Source organism: Pelophylax lessonae (genome assembly GCF_965119305.1).
Source record: "Pelophylax lessonae genome assembly, chromosome: 2".
Taxonomy (NCBI): Eukaryota; Metazoa; Chordata; class Amphibia; order Anura; family Ranidae; genus Pelophylax; species Pelophylax lessonae.
This window is the reverse complement of record NC_138769.1, coordinates 611980637-612004786: the sequence shown is the minus strand read 5'-3', so window position 1 is coordinate 612004786 and position 24150 is coordinate 611980637. Positions and strand designations below refer to the sequence as shown.

General features: G+C 42.9%; 1 protein-coding gene across 2 annotated transcripts in view; it reads right to left on the bottom strand.

Moving 5' to 3' along the window:
* The window catches only part of ATM (ATM serine/threonine kinase), a 276722-nt gene that overhangs the window by 160627 nt on the left and 91945 nt on the right, over positions 1–24150 (bottom strand). For both annotated transcript variants that reach the window (XM_082248434.1, XM_082248435.1), the window contains exons 25-31: positions 19717–19960; positions 12821–12939; positions 9690–9816; positions 8095–8294; positions 1349–1526; positions 885–1049; positions 529–661 (exon numbers count right to left, since the gene is read on the bottom strand). In XM_082248434.1, the coding sequence (XP_082104560.1) occupies positions 529–661; positions 885–1049; positions 1349–1526; positions 8095–8294; positions 9690–9816; positions 12821–12939; positions 19717–19960 (1166 nt within the window). The remainder of the gene's footprint in view (positions 1–528; positions 662–884; positions 1050–1348; positions 1527–8094; positions 8295–9689; positions 9817–12820; positions 12940–19716; positions 19961–24150) is intronic.

The following is a 24150-nucleotide window of genomic DNA, read 5'->3' as shown; positions in this document are numbered from 1 at the left end:
AAGGCATTGTTCCCTTGCTGGCTGATCCAGGGGATGCTAATCCCTTGCCAGCCAGCAAAGAAGCAATGGCCATTAGGTAAAGTTTTACATTTGTGTTTGTTACTGGAGAGGTGTCGCCAACAGCACAATATGATCATCATTAGGGTGCTTTCACACCTGTTAAATGTAATGTTTTCAATATACTTAAAAGGCATGATGATTCCTCTGAATGAATTAAATCAAATCTTTACACATTTTAGGGCAGTGAGGTATGAAGAAGGATACAAAAAGATATGGAGACAAAAAGTAAGAATGAGCTATACATTTATCAAATAAAAAAAAAAAATTACATTATGGGTAGAATAAAAAGACCATAGGAAAAATGTATATTGCTTATAAAGGTCTGTAATCTTTTAAATATAAAAATACATGATCATTTAAAATTCACAACAGATATTCTTATTTAATGCTTAGGCATTATTTTTAATTACTCAGATCAAATGTTTGGGTTTGTGAGGAGAGAGCAAATACGTAAAGCTGACAATGTACCTTGGAAATCATAGACAAGGCCTTTTATTTCATCTTTGTGCTGTTCCAGTTGTTTCCTTAAATCATTAATTCCTTCCAGTCTTGTCAAAGGGAGTGATTCGCAGACACTCACCGAGAGAAAATGGTTTATTTCCTCAAGAGAACAAAAACAATGTTGAGAGTTACTCAAGCCGACTCTAAAATACAGCAAAAGCAGATGGTAAAACCTTTTTAAATAGTGTATAGAAGGAAAAAAAAAGTGTTGGGGCATTTAGCAACAAATCAGGTGGTTGATTTAACAAATCAAATGAATATAAGACTTACATTTGTTCTTTACTACACGTTTTCATAATCACTGTACAACATGGAGCTAATACCTGTAGAAGAGAGAACGGTCCTTGGCTGTACTTGATCTTTTGGTGAGATTGCCGCAGGTCCTTAAATAAAGGGTGATCAGGAAAAGGGTCCAGGAGTTTAATAGTGTGGTAGAGGTTTTCATTATTTTGGCTTTCAATTACTAAAAAAGTTAGCAAATCGCACACCTGTAACATAAATGAAAAAGGTTACCATGCTTCAGCACTGACGTAGCACAAAACTACATAATGTTTAAACACCTAGTGATTCCCCCATGTTGATTACTATAAAGCAGCTAGGCTTCTTTTTTAACTCTTGCTGCAGCACTTATCAACTAAAAAGAAAAAAAAAATCTAAAAAAAGAGCAGCCTGCCTCCATTAAAGTAACAAAAACAGAGGGCTCAACTGGGTTTAAAACTAAAGTTATACATTTATGTTAATACGAGTTGTATTTTTTATCGCCAACTTAAGGTCAAACATCATTTACCTGCTCTTGTATTTTGTCACAGCTGCTTGCCAAAGGGATGAGACTGCTCACAATGACGTGCAGGTGACTATCTAGGGCATCCTTGCAGTTGGTGATGGCTGCCCGGCAAACTCGATGCAAAAGATCAAGACAGAGCATGAAACTGCGAGCTGATACATCATCCTTCGGACCAGTGGATCTGGAAGACACCACCGTTTTTAGGGAAGTAATTTATATATTAGGGAGCCCAATATGTTAAATTTACATTCGTACATCACTAAAAACAGTGATGGTGATGTTATTCCTCCATTATACTCCATATTTGTAGTCGGACACATTATGTTTAAATACCAAGGAGATGAAGAGATTCCACGTTGTATACAATGAATTAGGGACGATTGATTTTAGTATACTGTAACAAAAATGGATTTTTGTAAAATCTTACCGTAAAATCCTTTTCTCTTAGCTCATCGACAGACGTAGTCCTCGGTGATACACCACCTTCGGGTTATGTTACCTCCGCAGGAGCAGGACTAGACAGGAAATTAAAAAGCTCTGGCCACACCCTAGGGGCAGTCCCAGAGGGTATATCCTCTCTCTCTCTGCCTCAGCAAATCAGTTATGTGAAAAAGCAGTGCTTAGAGAATTTAACCCAACCCAACTCCAAAACAGAGGGGCGGGGACTACGTCTGTCGATGAGCTAAGAGAAAAGGATTTTACGGTAAGATTTTACAAAAATCCATTTTTCTCTAGCGCTCATCGACAGACGTAGTCCTCGGTGATACACCACCTTCGGGACGTCCCAGAGCAGTATCCCGACTGAGGGGTGGGAAAATGGAAATCAAATCCCAATCTAGAAGGCCCAACCGGTGCCAACTAGAAGTTTACAATGCTCATCCTTAATGATGAGACTCAACAAAAAAAATTTTTCAAACAGAAAAAAACCCTCGAGGTAGACCACCGGTCTCCTCAAATTGCGGCCTGCAAAACCTTGCGGCCAAATGAGGCATCCGCCGATGCCGTCACATCAATTTTATAGAATTTAGTAAAGGTATGTACCGACGACCAAGTGGCCGCCTTACATACCTGGACCACTGACGCCTGATGGCGAAAGGCCCAGGAAGTACTGAGCGCTCGAGTGGAGTGCGCCCTAACAGGGAACGGAGGACTCTGACCCTTAATAGAATAAGCCTGTACCACCGTTTGTCTAATCCATTTGGCAATGGTCGCGGCAGATGCAGGCAAACCCTTTCTGGGGCCATCCGTGATCACAAAAAGTGAATCCGTCTTACGGAATGATTCCGTAGCTTTCAGGTATACCCTGATTGCCCGAACCACATCCAAGGAATGCAACGCATGTTCCCGATGATGCTTGGGCTGAGGACACAAGGAAGGTAGTACAATATCTTCATTCAGATGAAAATCTGAAACCACCTTAGGAAGAAAAGATGGCTTAGGATGAAGTACTACCTTATCCCTATGAATCACTAGGTATGGGGACTGGCATGATAATGCAGCCAGTTCTGACACCCTGCGAGCAGAAGTAATAGCCACCAAGAAGACCACCTTCTGGGATAAAGTAAGCAAGGGAATCTCCCTGATGTTTTCAAAGGGAGGTTTCTGTAGAACCGACAAAACCAAATTAAGATCCCAGGGCGGTAAGGGCGCGCGGACTGGAGGAGCCAGGTGCCGCACCCCCTGGATGAAATTCCGCACCAAGGATTTGGTAGCTAAAGGTTTCTGAAAGAAGATTGCTAATGCTGAAACTTGACCCTTGATGGTGCTCAAGGCTAGCTTCTGCTCAACCCCTTGTTGCAAAAAGGCCAATATTCGAGACACCGAATAGGTACGTGGAGGAAATCCTAAAGATTCGCACCACGCAATATAAGTCTTCCATGTGTGATAATAGACTTTGCTGGAAGTCGCTTTCCTTGCTTTAATAAGGGTAGGAATGACAGAAGTAGACAAACCTCTGTCCTTCAGTACTTGGGTCTCAATGGCCAGGCCATTAAAACCAGCGACTGTAAAGCACGATGGTAAATAGGTCCTTGAGACTACAGACACTCCCTGAGACGAAGTTCCCACGGAACGTCTGCGACTAACCTGTCCAAGTCGGCCAGGCCGGCTTGAAGAGGCCAGCCTAGAATTTCTAGGACCACTGGCGCTGATTGGATCTGAACCAGGCGTCCCTAGAGGTATCTGGCCCCGACCATCCGAGAAAGTCTGGTCGTTTTCTGTTCCCACACATTTATCAGATACCTGATAGTTATCAGGCAAGGTGATCTTTTCTGGTTGAACCTCAGGGACCGAAGTCACCCGACTAGAGGCTACTTGGCCTATCTGGTCAATCAGATCCGATTCCTGTGAGGTATCGGGACTAATCTTGGGAAAAGGTAAAGGAAAAGATCTATACAGGGAACGGTAACTACCGCTTCCTGTACTTAAATGTTGGAAGGGAAGAATCGCACCGGTAGTAGTGGTTGATGCTCGATCTAATGTCCTGAATACCGGTGAAAACGTCCCCCCACCCTGAAATTGGGTGGGGGCGCACCTTCAGGCTGTGTACTCCTTTACTTCGGGTTTGGCTGGGTTGGTCCTCTGCTTGTCCGACCAGCCCTTCTTGAACCCTCCTGGAGGAGTCTTGCCTTTCCCGGAAGTACCAGCCGGGCGTCCTTTATGGGCGGTAAAGAAAGGTCCTCGCTTGCTGCGAGGTTCCTTAGCTTTTGCAGCCTGTGGCAAAAAAGTACTCTTGCCCCCGGTGGCATCCTTAATGATTTCATCTAGGTTGGCTCCAAATAGACGATTCCCCTGAAAAGGGAGATTGGTCAAAGTCTTTTTGGAACCTAGGTCAGCTGACCAGCATTTTAACCACAGCACACGTCTGAGGATTACTGCTAACTTAGATGCATGCCCTAACAAGGGAGTAGTGTCCAAGGCTGCGTCACAGATAAACCGTAGCCCTTGTATGATCTGTTCTATCAAATCAGATGTCTCCTGAGGAATATCTTTTCCCCTAAGATCTTGGCGTACCATCTTCGCCCATTCTGTAAGTGTCTGGGAAACTAGACCAATAACAATTACTGGTCTAAATGCTGACCCTATCAGAGAAAAGATAGTGCGGGACTCCGCTTCTATCTTTCGATCCACCGGATCCTTAAAGGACGAAGTGTCCTCCACTGGAATAACCGTGGCTTTATTCAGCCTGGAAATAGGCGGATCCACGACTGGTGGTACCGTCCATTTCTTAATGATGGATTCCTCAAACGGATAGCGTCTAGCAATACGCTTGGAAATAGTAAAGGTACGTTTAGAATGTTCCCATTCTCCTTTAATCTGATTTCCAAAACATTTAGGTACAGGAAAAGCTTTTGCCGTCTTGATGGGCTTATTAGTCCCAAAAGGCCTCTCTGTTTCAGTTGCCTCTGCCGGTAAAGCCTCAAGTTTTAAGGTTTCTTGCACTGCCACAACTAGTGCGTCCACCAATGCTTCTTCCTGAATTATAGCAGGAGAAGAAGCGTCCTCCTCACTGTCTGAGGGGGCTTTACCTGGGATAGCAGCCCTTGCAGAGGAACCTGCAACTGCAGTGACCATCTCTGAATCAGAGTCAGAGGTGTCAGATAGTATAGGGGTAGGCGGGGGTCGCTTCCTTGACCCCCGTCCCTGACAGGCCGCCTCCACCCGAGCCACCATAGACTCCAAGATTGCTGTAAATGACTCTATACTCTGTACACCGGCGGGTCCCGAGGCCCCCTCGAGGGAAACAGGTGGGGGAATCTGTGTGGCAGGGTCCATAATAACTCCAGTTACTTCCTGGATGATATAATTCAAAGTAAAGAAAAAAACTTTTTCTTTTTTTTTTTTTTTTTTTTTGACCCTCAGCGCCACAAAAAACCCCTTAGTGTTACCTGCTAGGGATCCCTATCGATCGAGAGAGAGAGAGATAGACCCCCAGGCTCACCACTTGATGTTCAGAGTTGAACTGCAACAGCTTACAGCGCTGTCTTAGACAAACAGGAAGTCTTTTGGCTGGCTGCCCAGGAAGAAAGGAGGCGGCTCCGCCCCTCTGTACGCCTTCCGGCGCCTCCCCCAAGCTCCACGAGGTGTAGAATCACCTAAAACATGGCCGCCCCCATGCTGGAGACACGAGGCTACGCCAAAATGGCGGCTCGTGCGATCCAGCAAAAAAAAAATGGCGGCGGCCTGTGCTGACTAGCGGTGTGCTGCAGGCACACAACACTCTCTCTGCATGGGGATCTGGCGTGTTTGGCGGTACCGGCCCTGGCGGACCGCATGGCCGTTCGGGAGGCCTGCTATTAGCTGGAGATCTGACTTGGAAGGCAGTCTACATGTCCATGGCTTCTGACTGGTAGGTAGCTTATACTTAACCCATAAGATTCCCAGAATGCCACAGATTACATCTTTAAAACATGTATACAATAGATTGTTAGCTCCCAAACCAAGCCTCCTGGCTTTTGCACACATAAAATCACACTCAAAGTAGGAGGATTTGTGACATGTTATAGGATAGAAAGAAACTCTTTCTTACCATACAGAGAGGGGCCCGCGTTCACCACAAAACCCGTCAGGGAAAACAGGGGGAACATACTACTCACCATACCGGAACCAGGCGGGCACCAACTCCTGACAGTACCCCTCTCCACCGGGGCGGGAGGGCTGTCGACCGATACAGACGCCGTGACTCATGGTCTTAGGCGTTTCAGCGAGACGTTTAACTCGCGGGTTCAGTCCTTTAATGGGACTTTGTCGCGGCCGACTCAGCGTGGAGCTATGGCCTGCACGCGCTCGTAGGCTGAACTGGGGTGACCACCGGATCTCAACATCCAGCCCGTCGCCCAGTTCAGCTTTCTTGCTTGAAGATCTCACAGGAACACTGGAGAAAAAAAGCTGTCCAAAAATTCCTTTTAGAAAAAAATTTCTTGCCAGGACCTAAGATCCCAGCAAGGTATCTAGGTCCTTACTCCTCACTAGACAGAAAATAACTGATTTGCTGAGGCAGAGAGAGAGAGGATATACCCTCTGGGACTGCCCCTAGGGTGTGGCCAGAGCTTTTTAATTTCCTGTCTAGTCCTGCTCCTGCGGAGGTAACATAACCCGAAGGTGGTGTATCACCGAGGACTACGTCTGTCGATGAGCGCTAGAGAAATATTGTTTAATTCAGATAATAGGTTTACAGATTATTACACATTGCAAATGGAAAGAAGCAGGAGAGAACTGAAATGTGGAAAATAAGTAAATGTATCACTTTCATTATATACAAGTATTTTTTGGCAAACCATTAAGCTGGTTTGTTTCTATGAAGCAGTCCTAATGCACTTTCAGATCTAGGGAGACAATGCGGCTCCTCCAAAGATACCGTGAAATATGGGAGTGTTGTCACCCTATGCCAAACCATGGCTTCTACAGTATAGTTTTTTGGGACCAAGCAAGAACAGTATAACCATATAGGTAATAGTTAGACGGCACTAAAGCTAATCAGTAAAGCCTTCTTAAAACAGAAGGTATTCACAAGTCTCATTCTATTACATACCCTAAGATAAGAGAAATGTTGTTTATGTCAGGACAGTGGGCAGAGTCATACAAATCATTGCTTTACACCCTGTTGGCTAGATGTAAATCCAGAACCGCTGGTGTATAGTGTACATACAGCCTAATATTATGGAACCATAAACTCCAAACTGCATACAGCTGCTTTAAGCTATCTTGCAATCATGAGTTTTAAGATAGCTTTACTGCAGTATGCACTGATTACTCGTTTATTGCTTTAGTTCCTTCTTACCATAACTTGGATTTGTATATGGTCTTGTTGGGTCCCAAATAGCCTGAAACAGCTGTATGCAGTTTTGCATAAATGGCTTAATAATTGTAGACTATATTTGCACTAAATTCCAGTGGCTCTGGATGTGCACCTGGCCAATAGGGTGAATTACATTGCATCTGTATAGTTGCACACATTGTCCTGAAATTACAAACATGTAAATACCTTCTGTTATAAGAAGGCTTTGCAGTGCTACAAACAGTGGTACAGTGTTTTAAAAGTGAAGTTCAGGAACACAAAAAAATAACAATCATGCTCACCTAGATGACAGCAGAACCGTTCCCTACTGCAGCTGTCCCCCGCCAGCCCCAGACCAAAAACTGAGCAATCAAAAACCACTGATTGCTCCATTTTCAGTATTCAGTCTGCAGAGAGCCAGTGACTTTCATTCACTGGCTCTCTGCTCTGCCCCTCCAGTGCTAACTGGAGTGTAGGGTTATGGAGGTGGCGGGAGCAAAAGCTCAACCTCTCAGAAGCTTGCTGAGCCAGCTGCCAGCCCAGGTATCTGGGTGGATGCCAACTTTAAAGATGGGATCTTTCTAAAGCCTGGACTGGCTGAGTGAGTCAGCCAACAGTTGGGTCACAGGGGTGCAGAACGAAGTGCACTCCTGTGATCCACAGGAAATGTAGGCCAAAATAGCTTTGTTTACACTTCTCCTTAAACACTTATTAATTAGATAGTTCACATTTCTCGAACTCTTTCACATGTAATATAAAAATAATTTTTAGTTAAATGTAGATCATCCCTTTAATACAGGATAAGCGAACATTCACATTATGGAAACAGTGATTAGAACTGACCAAAACACAATATTCAGTAAAAGGAATTAGATTTACAAAATGTTTTTAAAAAAATCAGCATTTGTCTTATAGATATGGCCCTTTGACACAAAAACATTTTACTTCTGTGTTGCACGGATTACATACAGACCTGCTGTTGATATGGTGTATTAAGGTGTAAATGACATCTCTGAGGACAAATGCCCAAGCTCCACCCAAGCCATCCTTAATTTCAGCCAGAAGAAGGTTAACAAACAGATGATAAATGGTGAGAATTCTGTGTTTCTTGTAGACATTGCTGCTCTCTGCAGCTTGCTTGCATATAGACAACAAAATCTTCTGGAAAGAATCCTATAAAAACATACAAAGAAAAAACAGGCACTCAGAGGCTGCATTTATAAAAGACTGTAGACACATCAGGACTAACCTCACATTTCTCTCCCCAGCCTAGCTAAAGGCCATACCCTTGGTGCTAAGCTCTATCCATTAGCAACTGGGGATGTATTCTGCTAATATACAAAAACACAGCAACCTCAGGGTGATTTCAAAAGAGTGGGTTGAATTGGATAGACTTGAGTCTTTTTTCAACCAGATTACATGCAACTAATTAGCTATGTAAGAGCGTTCATAGAATATATATATATATATTAAAAAAAAAAAAAGATTTTCTTCCTCAATATTTGAAGTTGTAATAGTTCCAACTATAGTCATTGTTTGTTATGTATGCACTCACTTATTAAACTTATCGTTGCACTTGACCTGCTTTATGTTTGATCGGTCTCTATGGTTTTGAGACACACTGTTTTCATTAGTCTTGTTATTGCAATACCTTTTACAGATAATAAGCATTATTCAATTTTGTATACTGCATTTTTTTATCTCTTGCAATAAAAAGTGTTTAAAAAAATATGAAAAAATAGATTGTTGTACTTGCAGTAAAATCCATTTCTTGAAGTCCATTAAGAGACACAGAAATGCAGCTACAATTGGGTTATACTGCAGTCTACAGGGGCATTGGACACTGACAAGCAGAAAAATCATAACTCCCCTAAATAAATTCTCTTCTACCCATGTCTTGGCTTTGTGAAAAAAAACAGTATTAATGGCATGAACAAAACAGTGTCACATTTTCTTCCTTGTCAATTGAGGGTCACAGTCATGACATCCAAAAGCAGTCCAGCTTAGAGATAGGCAACCACATTAAAAAAAAAAAAAAAAAAAAAAAAACAGAGACCTCACCAGGAGGACGAAGTACTGCTTGAGGCCCAGGAGCCCCAATCTAAATGGATGGGATTGGGCCTCCTTCTGGATAGAGGGACCTGACAACAAGACACAAACTGACTAGCTTATAGAGGAAGGTCTTTAAAATCCATCGTTTCAGCCACCAAAATCAGAGAAAGCTGCTTCTTCCTGGCCAGTCACAGTAAATATGGCAAGGTTTAAAAGCGGCAATCTAGTAAACTGAAAATCAAAAACATTGCAAAGAAAAAAAACTAAGAGAGACTTTGCCACTAACAAAAACACCATTGTGAATTGGTTCTGAATGTTGTATACTAATTGTTGTATACTAATTGACTAATGACTTAACTTTATTGTTCCAAAACTAGTATGTGGCATAGGAGAAACACATCTAATGAGAGAGGTCTGTAGATTTGATTTGAACGGGACAAATTCTCCTCAAAGCATTGCATACACATACTAAAACCAATCCAGATCTGTGAATTCAGGTTTACATCAGCAACTTACCGGAGTCTTTGAGAGAATCGCCACAAGACTTTTCAGCTTGCTGTTATGGCAACTGCTGATATAATCCAAAGTGGCTTTTATGACATAGGAGGGGAAATAAGGGGGGTTTGGAGGTGGATCTAATTCCCTAAAAAAAAAAAGTTTTATTATCATCATGTGAAATTTATGGAAACAGATTGAAAGCACAACAGTCTTCATGAGAGAAAGCGAATCTTTGCAACGGAAGTACTAACAGCAATAAAAATATTTACATAGAAATGCTCTTCAAAAAAGTTTATTTTTAAAATGACTGTAAAGTCTCGTTTTTAAAAAAAATAACATAAAAAAATAACAAACATGTTATACTTACCTGCTCTGTGCAGGGGCTTTGCACAGGGCATCCTGGATCCTCCTCTTCTCGGGTCCCTCTTCGCTGCTCCTAGCCCCCCCTCCTCATGTTGAGTACCCCCACAGCAAGCGGCTTGCTTTGGGGGGCATCCAAGCCGAGTCACAGCTCCGTGTTTCCATTCAGACACGGAGCTGCAGTTCGGCCCCAACCCCTACATTCTCCTGATTGGCTAACTGACATTGATTGAATGCTGCAGGAGCCAATGGTGCAGCAGCTGTGTTAGCCATCCCAGATGGCCGAGGGACTCCTGGACATCACTGGAAAGATGGGGTTTGGGTAAGCATTAGTGAGTGCTGGGGAGACTGGTTCACACAGAAGGCTTTTTGTCCTAATGCATGAAGATAAAAAACTTTCTGACTTTACAACTCCTTTAAAGTTCTTTAATATTTCAGTTATTACAGTCATTTTGATATGTAGAGTTGAAACAATATCCATGAGATATGATTACAGGCATTAGCAAACAGAAAAAAAAAAACACATGGTCTAAATAAAGGGTATTTGGGTTGGAATAGACAGCGCAGCACTATTCAGCCACCAGGCTGCTGGGTTATGGCCCAGGTCCACCACTGTAAACTTTTTAATTGTGTCATGAACTTCCTTCTAGAACAGGTGTAGGTTTGTACAAAACCAGAATATGAAGGATTTTGCGTGTGTCGCTGAACCTTCAACAGCTGGAGGGGATCTGCTTGACACATTTGCTGGTGAGATCCTAGAGGGCTACAATTTAGTAGAAGTATAAAAAGGAATGTTTGCTATTGTTGGATTATTCCAAAACTCTGATTGAGGTCTAGAAGGGTCAATTAAGGATACAAACTTGTTGAAGCTAGAAAATTTTATCAGGTAATTGCCATTTGTAAATGAGGTTCACAATAAGGTTATCCCAAGAAGAGAAAGCTGTATGACTAACTTGTGACCTATACTTGCAACTACAAAGAATTTTCAATGCTCGTGGCAAGTTTTGAGTACCTGCGTTAAAGCCTGTAAAGCACCCTGAGCTCCAACTTTGAAATGTTACTTAGGGGAGCTCATGGTCACTATAAAAAAGGTTACAGGCTTTAGAAGGATTTCAAGCTTACTTCAGTGTGCGAGAAGCTTGTTTAAGGGGCATTCACCACTCCCAGTATGATGCAGGGTTTAACATCCCAGACCTGGAACTGAAGGTCTTACAGGCTTCAAAAAAGTATATTGCCTGAAAAGGACAGGAAGGCAGGGAGCTAATGCAGAATTTTAGATGATGGCCACCTGTCTTGAGCTGAACCACAATAGTAAGGAGGCCCTAGTTGTCAAATGATTCTTCTAGAATTAATGGTCTCATTGTGGGCTTTTTTTTAAAGTGTATGCAAATCCTAAATCTTTTTTCTTATAAGCTTGGCATCACGTGCCTCACTGTATAGAGTTTTCTTTTCTTTTTTTTTTTATAAACACTGTTAGTAAAGAAAAGTAAATTATTAGTAAACTGTTAGTAAAGTAAATTGTTTTTACCTGAAGATACTGTCAGTAACATAAATCCTGTCAAAGGGCTAACACAGTTATGCCAGTCTATTACTTAGCAGCAGCTTGTCAGCCTGCCTTGTGAGCGCCTTTAGTTGGACATTGGGCTGCTTATATGATAAACCAGAAATGCAGCCCAGCAGCCAACTGAAGTAGCATACATTGCAGGCTGACAACTTTTCAGCTAATTATGAGGCAGTGGCTTATTACAGTTAGTCTGCAGCAGAAACTGCTGTTATTGGCTGGACCTCCAGGTAAGAAACGTTGCAATAGATACATAAAACACCAATTTACTTAAAGTGATTGTAAAGTCTAGTTTTTATTTCCAATAAAAAAGAAGTATGTTATACTTACCTGCTCTGTTGCACAGAGCAGCCCAGATCCTCCTTTTCTCAGGCTCCTCTTTCTCTCATAGCCCCTCCCGGCCCCTCCCTCCTGGTGAGTGCCCCCACAGCAAGCAGCTTGCTAAACTCAGTGAAAAAATAATAATAAAGTAAGGCGCTGTAGGAGTGATGATATATGACAAAATGTGATTAATTTTTCATATATGTGAAAAATGAATTATAATAAAACTCTCAGTGATAAAAACTGTGAGACCAAGTAAGAAACAATGTAATAATCACATCTGCTACAAGCAGCTTGCTATGGGGGCACCTGAGCTGAGTCACATCTCCCTGTGTCCATTCTGACATGGAGCCCTGACCAGCCTCCTCTCTCTCCTGGTTGGCTAGCTGACTTTGTTTGGCAGCAGCAGCAGCCAATGGCCTCTACACAGTGAAGCATAATTGCCAACAATATATTTTGGGTTTATGTACACTGTAAAGAAAAAGGTAAATACCAGTCCTAAAAGCCTTTAAATGAAGCAGTCACTGTTTTTTTTTTTGAAAATGCATAGTAGTTTTGAAGGTAGTGACTTCTCTAAACTCACTGGGGTTGATTTTCTAAAAATGGAGAGTGAAAACTTGTGCAGATCTGCATGGTAGCCAATCAGCGTCTAACTTCAGCTTGTTCAAATAAACTTTGACAAAACAAACTGGAAGCTGATTGATTTCTATGCAGAGCTGCACCAGAGTTTGAACACTCTAGTTTTAGTAAATCAACCACACAATGTCTAGTAGTTTTTTTTTTTTTTTTTAAGTTATTTAACTATATCCTTCTATTGTGAGCACTGTGGTTTTGCCCCTGCTAAACAAGGACTCTGAAAATTTAAAACAGCCCAGTATTCCTGCAAAAACGTCCTTAACTAATTTACCGATAGAACTGAGGACCATCTGAGTTATCGTTACTTGTACCACTCGAAGATTCATGGAGTGTCATCAGGAGCTCCACCACTATATCTGGCATATTCTGAAGGAACAGGTTGTCTATTTGCTGCAAAAAATATTCAGAAAAAGGTATAAAAAGTCTTGCATCTCTAATACTGCATAATAAAAGTCCAAAAACTCAGGGTGCAACACTAAATGAATATGAACACACAAAGTAATGACTGATATTGTATAGTCACTAAACAGCATAAGAAGCAGCACAACATATTACAAAGACAAAAAAGGTCAATACATTCATTTATATGAGCAATGAACTAATGTGTTTCAAAATGATCTCATGTACAGACTAACCTAAAGATGTTTGGCATTTTAGATACATCAGCAATATAAAAGGTGGAACTGCCTTATTTCACCCCCAGTTCTAGACAAAGAAATAAAGTAAGATATAATAAAACCTGTTGAAAGCACCACTCCAAACAAAGATATTCACCTGCTGCCGCCCCTTTAAATGTGAAACACATTAAACGGAGTGAAAAATAATAAAGTAACGCGCTGTAGGAGTGATGATGTATGAAAAAATGTGATAAACATACATGTGAGAAATTAATTATAATAAAACGCTCAGTGATAAAAACTGCAAGACCAAATAAGATACAATGTAATAAATCACATTTGCTAAAAATATATATTGGTGATAAAGTCCATAAAACAATAGTGGTATATAGTGCTTTTCACTCAGTGACCATAACCAATATCATACAAATTTCTTCATATTCATAAGTGCTCCACCACGTGCACCTGAGTGCAAGCGCTCACCAAACTTCCCAGGCCCAAAGAACCACAAAGCCTTTATCTGATTTGGGGTATTAATGTGCATAAAGAAGCCAAGGAAAGACGGAAAAATCTCCAAAAGGCCTCAAATTACAGATTAGACATTCTTATATTATGTCAACAAAAGTTACATTTTATTTCCATCAGTGATACTTTCAAAATAACAGAAAACAAAAAAATGGTGTCTGCAAAAGTTTGGGCACCCTGCAGAATTTATAGCATGCACTGCCCCCTTTGCAAGGCTGAGACCTGCCAGTGTCATGGATTGTTCTCAATCATCATCTGGGAAGACCAGGTGATGTCAATCTCAAAGTTTTTAAATGCCCAGACTCATCTGACCTTGCCCCACCAATCAGCACCATGGGATCTTCTAAGCAGTTGTCTAGAAAACTGAAACTGAAAATAGTTGACGCTCACAAAGCTGGAGAAGGCTATAAGAAGATAGCAAAGCGTTTTCAGATGTCAATATCCTCTGTTCAGAATGTAATTAAGAAATGGCAGTCATCAGGAACAGTGGAAGTTAAAGCAAGATCTGGAAGACCAAGAAAAATATCAGACAGAACAGCTCGCAGGATTGTGAGAAAAACAATTCAAACCCCACGTTTGACTGCACGATCCCTCCAGAAAGATCTGGCAGACACTGGAGTTGTGGTACACTATTCCACTATAAAGAGATACTTGTACAAATATGGTCTTCGTGGAATAGTCATCAGAAGAAAGCCTCTTCTATGTCCTCACCACAAAAATCAGCGTTTGAACTTTGCAAATGGACATATAGACATGCCTGATGCATTTTGGAAACAAGTTCTGTGGACCGATGAGGTTAAAATTGAACTTTTTGGCCGGAATGAGCAAAGGTACATTTGGAGAAGAAGGGGCACAGAATTTAATGAAAAGAACCTCTGTCCAACTGTTAAGCATGGGGTGGATCAATCATGCTTTTGGGTTGTATTGCAGCCAGTGGCACAGGGAACATCTCACGAGTAGAAGGAAAAATGGATTCAATAAAATTTCATCAAACTTTGGATGGTAACTTGATGCCATCTGTGAAAAAGCTGAAGACCTTTGAAATCCACAGGGGATTAGATCAAGAAGCGTAAACTGAAGGTTTTGCCATGGCCTTCACAATCTCCTGACCTCAACATAATTGAAAATCTATGGATAGACCTTAAAAGAGCAGTGCGTGACAGACAGCCCAGAAATCTCAAAGAACTGGAAGACTTTTGTAAGGAAGAATGGGCAAAGATACCTCAAACAAGAATTGAAAGACTCTTGGTTGGCTACAAAAAGCGTTTACAAGCTGTGAAACTTGCCAAAGGGGGCAGTACAAGATATTAACTCTGCAGGGTGCACAAACTTTTGCAGACGCCATTTTTTTGTTTTCTTATGTTTTGAAAGTGTAAATGATGGAAATAAAATCTAACTTTTGTTGACATATTATAAGAATGTCTAATCTGTAATTTGATGCCTTTTTGAGATTTTTCTATCTTTCCTTGGCTTCTTTATGCACATTAATACAAATTTTTACCTGGGGTGCCCAAAATTTTGATCCCCACTGTGTGATATTGGTTTGGGTCACTGAGTGACGAGCACTGTATACTACAATTGTTTTATGGACTTTATCACCAAAATATATTTGTAGCAGATGTGATTATTACATTGTACCTTACTTGGTCTCACAGTTTTTATTATTATTATTATTATAACAAATTTTTCACATATATGTATACGTACCACATTTTATTATACATCATCACGCCTACAGCACCTTACTTTATTATTTTTTCACAAAGAAATAAAGTAGTTCCTGCAGAGGACTTCCTGTGAATAAATCACTTTATCACTTCCCTCACAAAGTAGCACCACCGTCATCACCTGCCACTAATGCTGAAAAAGTTAAAATGGAATAGACCCTTGAAGACTGCTTATAGATAAGATTTCTCTAAGTGGGACACACTTCTGAATCTGCACTTCAGAGAATGCACAAAGTGAGGGAACACAGGAAAGGCTGAGATATACACCACATATACTGCAGGTGATGATCTCCTTTTTTTTTTTTTTTTTATAAACCTCTTCAGCTCTATCCTGGTAAAATGCACTCTCTGGCACTTCTTCTGACTGCCCTATCCTCCATCCTTAAATTCTCTCTACTTCACCCCTCTTCTCCACCCCACATCTTATATATATCACCCTCACTTCTGTCCTCACCTTATTACTGCACTCACCATCTGCTGCTACTTCTAAATCCACACGCACACAAATCCTCCAGGAAACTGGGGCATGTCCCCTCATATAAATCACACTCTCATATTACCACCCTCACCTTTCTGCTTCTCCTGGCCTCTGGAGACATATCCCCAAACCCTGGGCCTCCATCTACCCATGCTCAATACACCACATACCCTACACCCTCTGGCTGCAGTCGCAGTCAGCACAATCTAGTTCCTATCTCTCTTCTTCCCAAGACTGGACTCCCTTTCTCTTGTGCCCTTTGGAACGCCCGCTCCGTCTGTAATAAACTCACCTCTCTCCATGACCTTTTCATCGCCAACTCATTTAATCTACTCGCCATCACCGAAACCTGGCTGCACGAATCCGACACTGCGTCTTCTGCTGCCCTATCCCAAGGTGGTCTTCTATGGACTCACTCCCCTAGACCCAACGGACGCAAGGGAGGGGGTGTCGGGATCCTTCTAGCCCCACATAGCTCCTTTCAGGTACTTCAGCCGCCTCCCTCTCTGTCACTCTCCTCATTTGAGGTACACTGCATTCGTCTTTTCTCCCCTGTCTCTCTAAGGATAGCTGTGATCTACCGCCCCCCTGGACCAGTATCAACCTTTCTTGATGACTTCTCCGCCTGGCTACCCTACTTTCTCTCTTCTGAAATCCCCACAATCATTCTCGGCGACTTCAACATCCCTGTTAATACTAACACTCCTACCACTTCCAAACTTCTCAATCTAACCTCCTCCTTTGACCTAAAGCAATGGATACACGCTTCTACTCACTCTGAAGGCAATATCCTTGACCTTGTTTTCTCCCACCTATGCACCCCGCACAACCTTTCCAACAATCCTTTCCCTCTCTCTGATCACTACCTTATTAGTTTCACTCTCTCCCTCTACTCCACCTCCTCTCCCTCCAGCTACCGTACAGTTACCCGCAGAAACCTACGCCATCTCAACCCTTCTCTTCTCTACTCTGCTACCGGCCACCTCTATGACAGTATTGCACCCCTGTCCTGCACCAACCTAGCCACTTCTGTCTACAACACTTCACTCTTAGCCTCCCTGGACACATTGGCCCCCCTCACCACACACCGAATCAGGCCCCGACCCCTTCAACCTTGGCAAACCGATAACACTAGAAGTCTGAAAAAGCATAGCCGTGCTCTTGAGCGCCTATGGCGTAAGACTCGGTCTCAGAAGGATTTCAACCAATATAAATCCGCCCTCCAAAAATACAATTCCAGTCTCCACACTGCCAAACAGACCTATTTTATCACTCTCATTAACAGCCTGTCATCACGCCCCCGGCAACTCTTCGCTACCTTTAACTCTCTACTCCGTCCTCCACTACCCCCTCCCACTGACTCACTCACTGCCCAGGAGATTGCCAACCACTTCAAACAGAAGATTGACACAATTCGTAAGGAAATTGTTGCTGTTCAGATACCTTCCTCCATGCCTTATGCTTCACGCCCACAAGTGCGATCATTACTTCCCTCATTCAACCCCACCACTACAGCCGAGGTTGCTAAACTACTTGCTAACGTCCACTTAACAACCTGCCCTCTGGATCCTGTTCCCTCGCAAATGCTACGTTCACCTTCTGGCCCTATTCTACACTCTCTAACCCACATCTTCAATCTCTCCCTCTCTTCTGGCATCTTCCCCAACTCTCTAAAACATGCACTAGTCAGCCCCATACTTAAAAAGCCCTCACTGGACCCAACCGATCTGAACAACCTACGCCCTATTTCCTTGCTCCCCTTTTCATCCAAACTCCTCGAACGTCTAGTCTACAACCGACTGTGCGACCACCTTGCCGAGAATAGCCTCCTTGATCCTCTTCAGTCTGGATTTCGGCCTCAACACTCCACTGAAACTGCACTCCTAAAGCTGACAAACGATCTGCTAACAGCCAAAACCAATGGACACTATTCTGTGCTCCTACTTCTGGACCTTTCTGCTGCCTTTGATACGGTTGACCATCCCCTCCTCCTCAAAAAACTCCATGCCTTTGGTCTCCGTGACTGTACTCTTCACTGGTTATCTTCTTACTTATCCAACCGCACCTTTAGCGTTTCTTACAATTCTACTTCCTCCTCTCCTCTTCCCTTCTCTGTTGGAGTCCCCCAAGGCTCTGTTCTTGGACCCCTCCTATTTTCAATCTACACCTCCTCTCTAGGTCAGTTGATAGCCTCCCACGGCTTCCAATACCACCTCTACGCTGACGATACCCAAATCTACCTATCCACTCCTCAGCTCTCTCCCTCAGTCTCCTCACGCATCACTAATTTACTATCAGATATATCGGTCTGGATGTCTCACCACTTCCTCAAAATAAATCCATCCAAAACCGAACTTATAATTTTTCCTCCACCGCGAGACCCTTCCCCTGATTTCTCCGTCAATATCAATGGCATTACCATCAGCCCATCCCCACATGCTAAGGTCTTAGGTGTTGTCCTGGACTCTGAACTCTCCTTCAAACCCCACATCCAATCGCTGTCCAAATCTTGCCGCCTCAGCCTCCGCAACATCTCCAAAATACGCCCCTTTCTAACCAAAGACACAACAAAACTCCTAGTTCACTCCCTGGTCATCTCGCGCCTCGACTACTGCAATTCCCTTCTCATTGGCTTACCTCTACACAGGCTATCCCCCCTTCAATCCATCATGAATGCTGCCGCCAGACTCGTCCACCTCACCAATCGCTCAGTGTCCACCGCTCCTCTCTGTCAAGCCCTCCACTGGCTTCCGCTCACCCAACGAATTAAATTCAAAATACTTACAACATCTTACAAAGCAATCCACAGCCTAGCCCCCAGCTACATCACCAGCCTCATCTCAAAATACCAACCTAATCGCTCTCTTCGTTCTTCTCAAAACCTCCTGCTCTCTAGCTCACTCATCACCTCCTCCCATGCTCGCCTCCAGGACTTTTCCAGAGCCTCTCCAATCCTATGGAACTCCTTACCCCTATCTGTCCGATTATCCCCCACTCTATTAGCTTTTAGGCGATCTCTGAAAACCCTCCTATTCAGAGAAGCCTATCCTACCAACCCTTAACAAATGTACCTCCTTTTCTCCATCAACCCATCCCCCACAGTTATTGCCTTTTGTTTCACTTGACCCTCCCTTCTAGATTGTAAGCTCTAACGAGCAGGGCCCTCTAGTTCCTCCTGTTTTGAACTGTATTGTAACTGTATTGTCTTCCTTCACATTGTAAAGCGCTGCGCAAACTGTTGGCGCTATATAAATCCTGTATAATAATAATAATAATAATTAAATATGGATAAGGAAAATGTAAAATAGGATAGCATGTATGTGTGTGAACTATTTTTAACTTTGAGTTTTAACGTATTTGAACATGCTGCAGTTCTGCTTTAATGATTACATTAAGGACAAAACAAATTGACACATTTAAAGTCCTTTCATTTCCAGTCAAGAAAATAGAAAAATCTGCATAATTTTTATTTCCAGGCAGCATATGGAACTTTAATCTCCATTTCACATGCTTACCAGTCTGTTCTTAACTGTTCAGTTAAAAAAAAACAGTGAGTTGTTTACATTGCCCAAGCTCAAGCTTTTGCATATAACTGATTAAGTGATTTTTATCCTGTCATTTTTGCTTTCTTCAGAAGAGGCTCTCTAGCAGAGAGAGACTAAAAGAAAACAGCTCCTGCTATGCTCTTTGAAAACACATAAAGGAAATTTTTTATATAAATAGTATATATAAATAGTATAAAAAGACATAAAATATCAGTTTAACAACATAAAATTAACCTAAAATGATTACAGATTCCCTTTAGCAGTATCCACATTACCTGTTTACCGAGGCAGTTCTCATCTTGTAGCAAGTCATAGACTTTGCTCGCAACTTCCCTCTTCTTCCTATCAGAGTCTCCAGAGCAATCAGAAACAAAATATGGCAGAATATTCACCAAAATTCTGGGAAAACAAGCAGCCAACAGGACCTTCCAGTCCTCTTCAATACACTGAGCAATGGACTTCACCTCTTCAAAGTCACTCCGAATGACAAGATGTGGAATCAGCACTTTGCAGCATGACCTGAAAGAAATTTTTGAGGGGTCAGTTCACTTACAAATAAAAATGGGATTTTTGACTTACCGTAAAAAAAAAAAAACATTTCTCTGATGTTCATTGACAGACACAGCTCATGATCTTCTTAACCATTGGGTTATACTGACTAGTAGGACACTAGTCAGAAAAAAAGTCTGGCTACACCTATGGGAAGTCCCAGGGGGTATACTCCCCTCTCTTTGCCATAGCCACTCAGTTTTGTTACAAACAGTGTCAGAAGAATAAGAACTCTACAGAGGGGTGGGTGCTGTGTCCGTGAATGAACATCAGAGAAATGGATTTTACAGCAAGTCAAAAATCCCATTTTCTCTTTCGTTCATTGATGGACATAGCTCCTGATTACCTTAATCATTGGGACGTCCCAAAGCAGTGTTAAACAAGAGGGGTGGGAACAGCGAAAAATAAATTCCCAAAGCTAAACTATAGTCAACCAGGTAAACAGGAGCTCAAACAAAACAACTGGAGGTCACCTGCAAAAAACAATACACCCTCAAAAGGATCCGGTTCTCTAAACCGCAGCATGCAAAACCTTGCGGCCAAAAGAAGCATCTACAGAGGCCAATAAATCCACTTTATAGAACTTTATGAAAGTATGCACCAACGACCAGGTGGCTGCCATGCAAACCTTCGTCCCTGATGACGGAAGGCCCAGGAGCCACTGAGCGCCCGAATGGAGTGCGCCTTTACAGGGAAAGAAGGAGCCTTCCCTTGATGGAATAGGCCTGCATCACCGTCCGTCTGATACATCTAGAAATGGTCGCAGAAGAAGCAGACAACCATTTCCAAGGTCCATCCGTGAGCACAAACTTCCTAAAAGACTCCGTAGCTGCCAGGTACACCCTAATCGCCTGGACCACATCCAAAGCATGCAAAGCAGTTGCTTCAGATATTTTGGCCAGGGAAGGCAAAGCAATTTCTTCATTCAAATGAAAATCAGAGACAACCTTTGGAAGGAAAGACGGACAGGGGAGAAGAACCACCTTATCTCTGTGAATCACCAAATAGGGTGGACAGGATAAGGCCGCCAATTCCGACACACTGCGCGCAGAAGTGATAGCCACCAAAAAGGCCACCTTCTGGGACAGTGTAAGAAGGGGAATCTCCCGCAGAGTCTCAAAAGGAGGCTTCTAGAGGACGGAGAGCACTAAATTGAGGTCCCAAGATGGTAAGGGAGACCGCACTGGAGGAGCCAAGTACCAAACTCCCTGAAGAAAGGTATGCATCACGGAGCGTGTGGCCCAGGGCCGTTGAAAGAAGACCGCCAAGGCAGACACCTGGCCCTTGATAGTACTCAAGGCCAGTTTCTGCTCAACCCCCCCATTGAAGGTCAAGATTTGAGCCACAGAAAAACAGCGAGGATAAACTCCAAGAGACTCACACCATGCGATGTATGTCTTCCACGTACGATGGTATATCGTACTAGAAGTAGATTTTCTAGCTTTTAACAGCATTGGAATCACCCTCCAAAAAGGATCTTTCCTTCCAACTTGCACCTGTCCCTGGACCGCTTACAGGGTCTGTTTGGGGCATTGAAAGACCTGTTACTTCAAGGGGTGATTGTCCTGTTTCCGAAATCAGAAAGTTTTCAGGGGTTTTACCTAAACCTGTTTACAGTTCCCAGGAAGGAAGGCAAGGTGTGCCCAAAATCTGGACCTCAAGGCGCTGAACTGCTTTGTACTGGTGCAGAAGTTTAGAATGGAGTCCATTCGCACGGTGGTGGCATCCCTGCATCAGGGGGATTTTCTTGCCTCTATCGACATCAAGGGCGCTTACCTTCACATTCCACTATGTGCTGGTCACCAGCGCTTCCTCCGCTTTGCCATGGTAGAGGAGCATTATTCATTTGTGGCGTTACCCTTTGGTCTTGCCTGCGCTCCTCGGATCTTTACAAATGTGTTGGCCCCAGTTCTAGCATTGTTACGCCAATGGGGGGTCGCGGTACTGGGCTACTTGTACGACCTCCTTCTGCGAGTGGAGTCTCCTACTGCTCTGGTGGAAAACCTGGAGATAACCATACGAACTCTGAGGGAGTTTGGCTGGATTCTGAATTTTCAGTAGTCTGCTCTGGTTCCGTCCACAAAGCTGGACTACCTGGGTCTGGGTCTGGCTCTGGACTCGGCCTTATCCAGAGTACTCCTTCCTCTGGACAAACTCCAGAAAGTACAGGCTGCAGTTCGGCCCCTGCTGTCCAGTAGATGCATTGAGGGCATCCCTCTGGACTTACAGGGGGCTGGGCCTGATGGTGTGTACCTTCGAAGCAGTTCTGCTCAAGGCATCTGGATACTGGAAAAGTCCAGACTACCGAACAATGTCTTAGAACTCCGAGCGATCAGACTGTGCCTGGAACATTGGACAGGGATGTCCAGTGCGCATGCAATTGGACTATGCCATAGCCGTGGCCTATGTCAATCACCAGTGGGGCACAAGAAGTGTGCGGGCGGCTCTTGAGGTAGCCGGCATTCTAAGGTAGCAGAACGTTTCGTTCCAGTCCTCTCCACTGTACACATTCCCGGGGTGGAAAACTGGCAGGCGGATGGTGTCAAGCGTGTGTGGCGGCAAGCAGGTGAGGAGTACAAAGACAAGTGTGTCTTGCCTGCAGTCAAGCATGGTGGCGGGAATGTCATGGCCTGGGACTGCATAAGTGCTGCTGGCACTGGGGGGCTACAGTTCATTGAGGGAACCAGAATTGCCAAGATGTACTGTGACATACTGAAGCGGAGTATGATGTGTGTGATGGACTGGCCAAGCATGTCTCCAGACCTAAACCCTATTGAGCACCTGTGGGGCATTCCCAAACGGAAGTTGGAGGAACGCAAGGTCTCTAACATCTACCAGCTCCTTGATGTCGTCATGGCGGAGCGGAAGAGGACTCCAGTGGCCACCTGTGAAGCTCTGGTGAACTCCATGACCAAGAGGGTTAAGGCAGTGCTGGAAAATAAATGGTGGCCACACAAAATATGGACACGTTGGGCCCAATTTGGACATTTCCACATAGGGGTGTACTCACTTTTGTTGCCAGTGGTTTAGACATTAATGGCTGTGTTGAGCTTTTTTTTTTTTTTTTTTTTTTTTTATGGGATAGCAAATTTGCACTGTTATACAAGCTGTAAACTTACTCCTTTACATTGTAGCAAAGTGCAATTTCTTCAGTGTTGTCACATGAAAAGATATAATAAAATATTTACAAAAATGTGAGGGGTGTACTCACTATTGTGAGATACTGTATACCTTCTAGGTGAAAATACCAATCCCATGTAATACCATTACTGTATGTGAACACAACATAAACATATGTTATAACAGGATTGTACCAGTTCTTGATGTTTTTGTGAGGATTGTTGTATATATTGCAACTGTATTGTATTATGTAAAGTGCTTAAAAGGATTAAACCGTATCTTTACTTTAAATTATCTCATCAAAATGATCAATTCACATAATTACTGCAAAGGTGCTTAACCACTTAAGCCCCGGAGGATTTGGCTGCTAAAGGACCAGGGGTTTTTTTGCGATTTTTTACTGCGTGACTTTAACGGACAATTGCGAGGTCGTGCGACGCTGTACCTAAACGAATTTGACGTCCTTTTTTTCCCACAAACAGAGCTTTCTTTTGGTGGTATTTGCTCACCTGTGCGATTTTTTGATCACGCGCTATAAACAAAAAAAGAGCGTAAATTTTGCAAAAATAACAATATTTTTCACATTTTTTTATATGAAATTCCCCAAAAAAAAAGTAAAAATCAAAATTTTTTAACATTTTTCGGCCAATTTGTTTTATGCTACCTATGTTTGGTAAAAAAAAATCGCAAAAAGCGTATTTTGATTGGTTTGCGCAAAAGTTATCGCGTTTACTAACAAAGGGAAAGATTTTTGTCATTTTTGGTGTTTTTTTTTTAACGCGTAATGGCGGCGATCTGCGATTTTTTTTTCAGAACTGCGACATTGCGGCGGACAGATCGGACCCTTGACTGACATTGACACTTTTGGGGTTACCAGTGACATTACTGCAGTAATCAGTGCTATACATATGCACTGTTACTGCAAAAATGACACTGGCAGGGAAGGGGTTAACTTTATTGGACAGGGAGGGGTTAAGTGTGTCCTAGGGGCGTGATTCTAACTGTGTAGGGACATTCCTATTGGTGTAAAAGCAAAGATC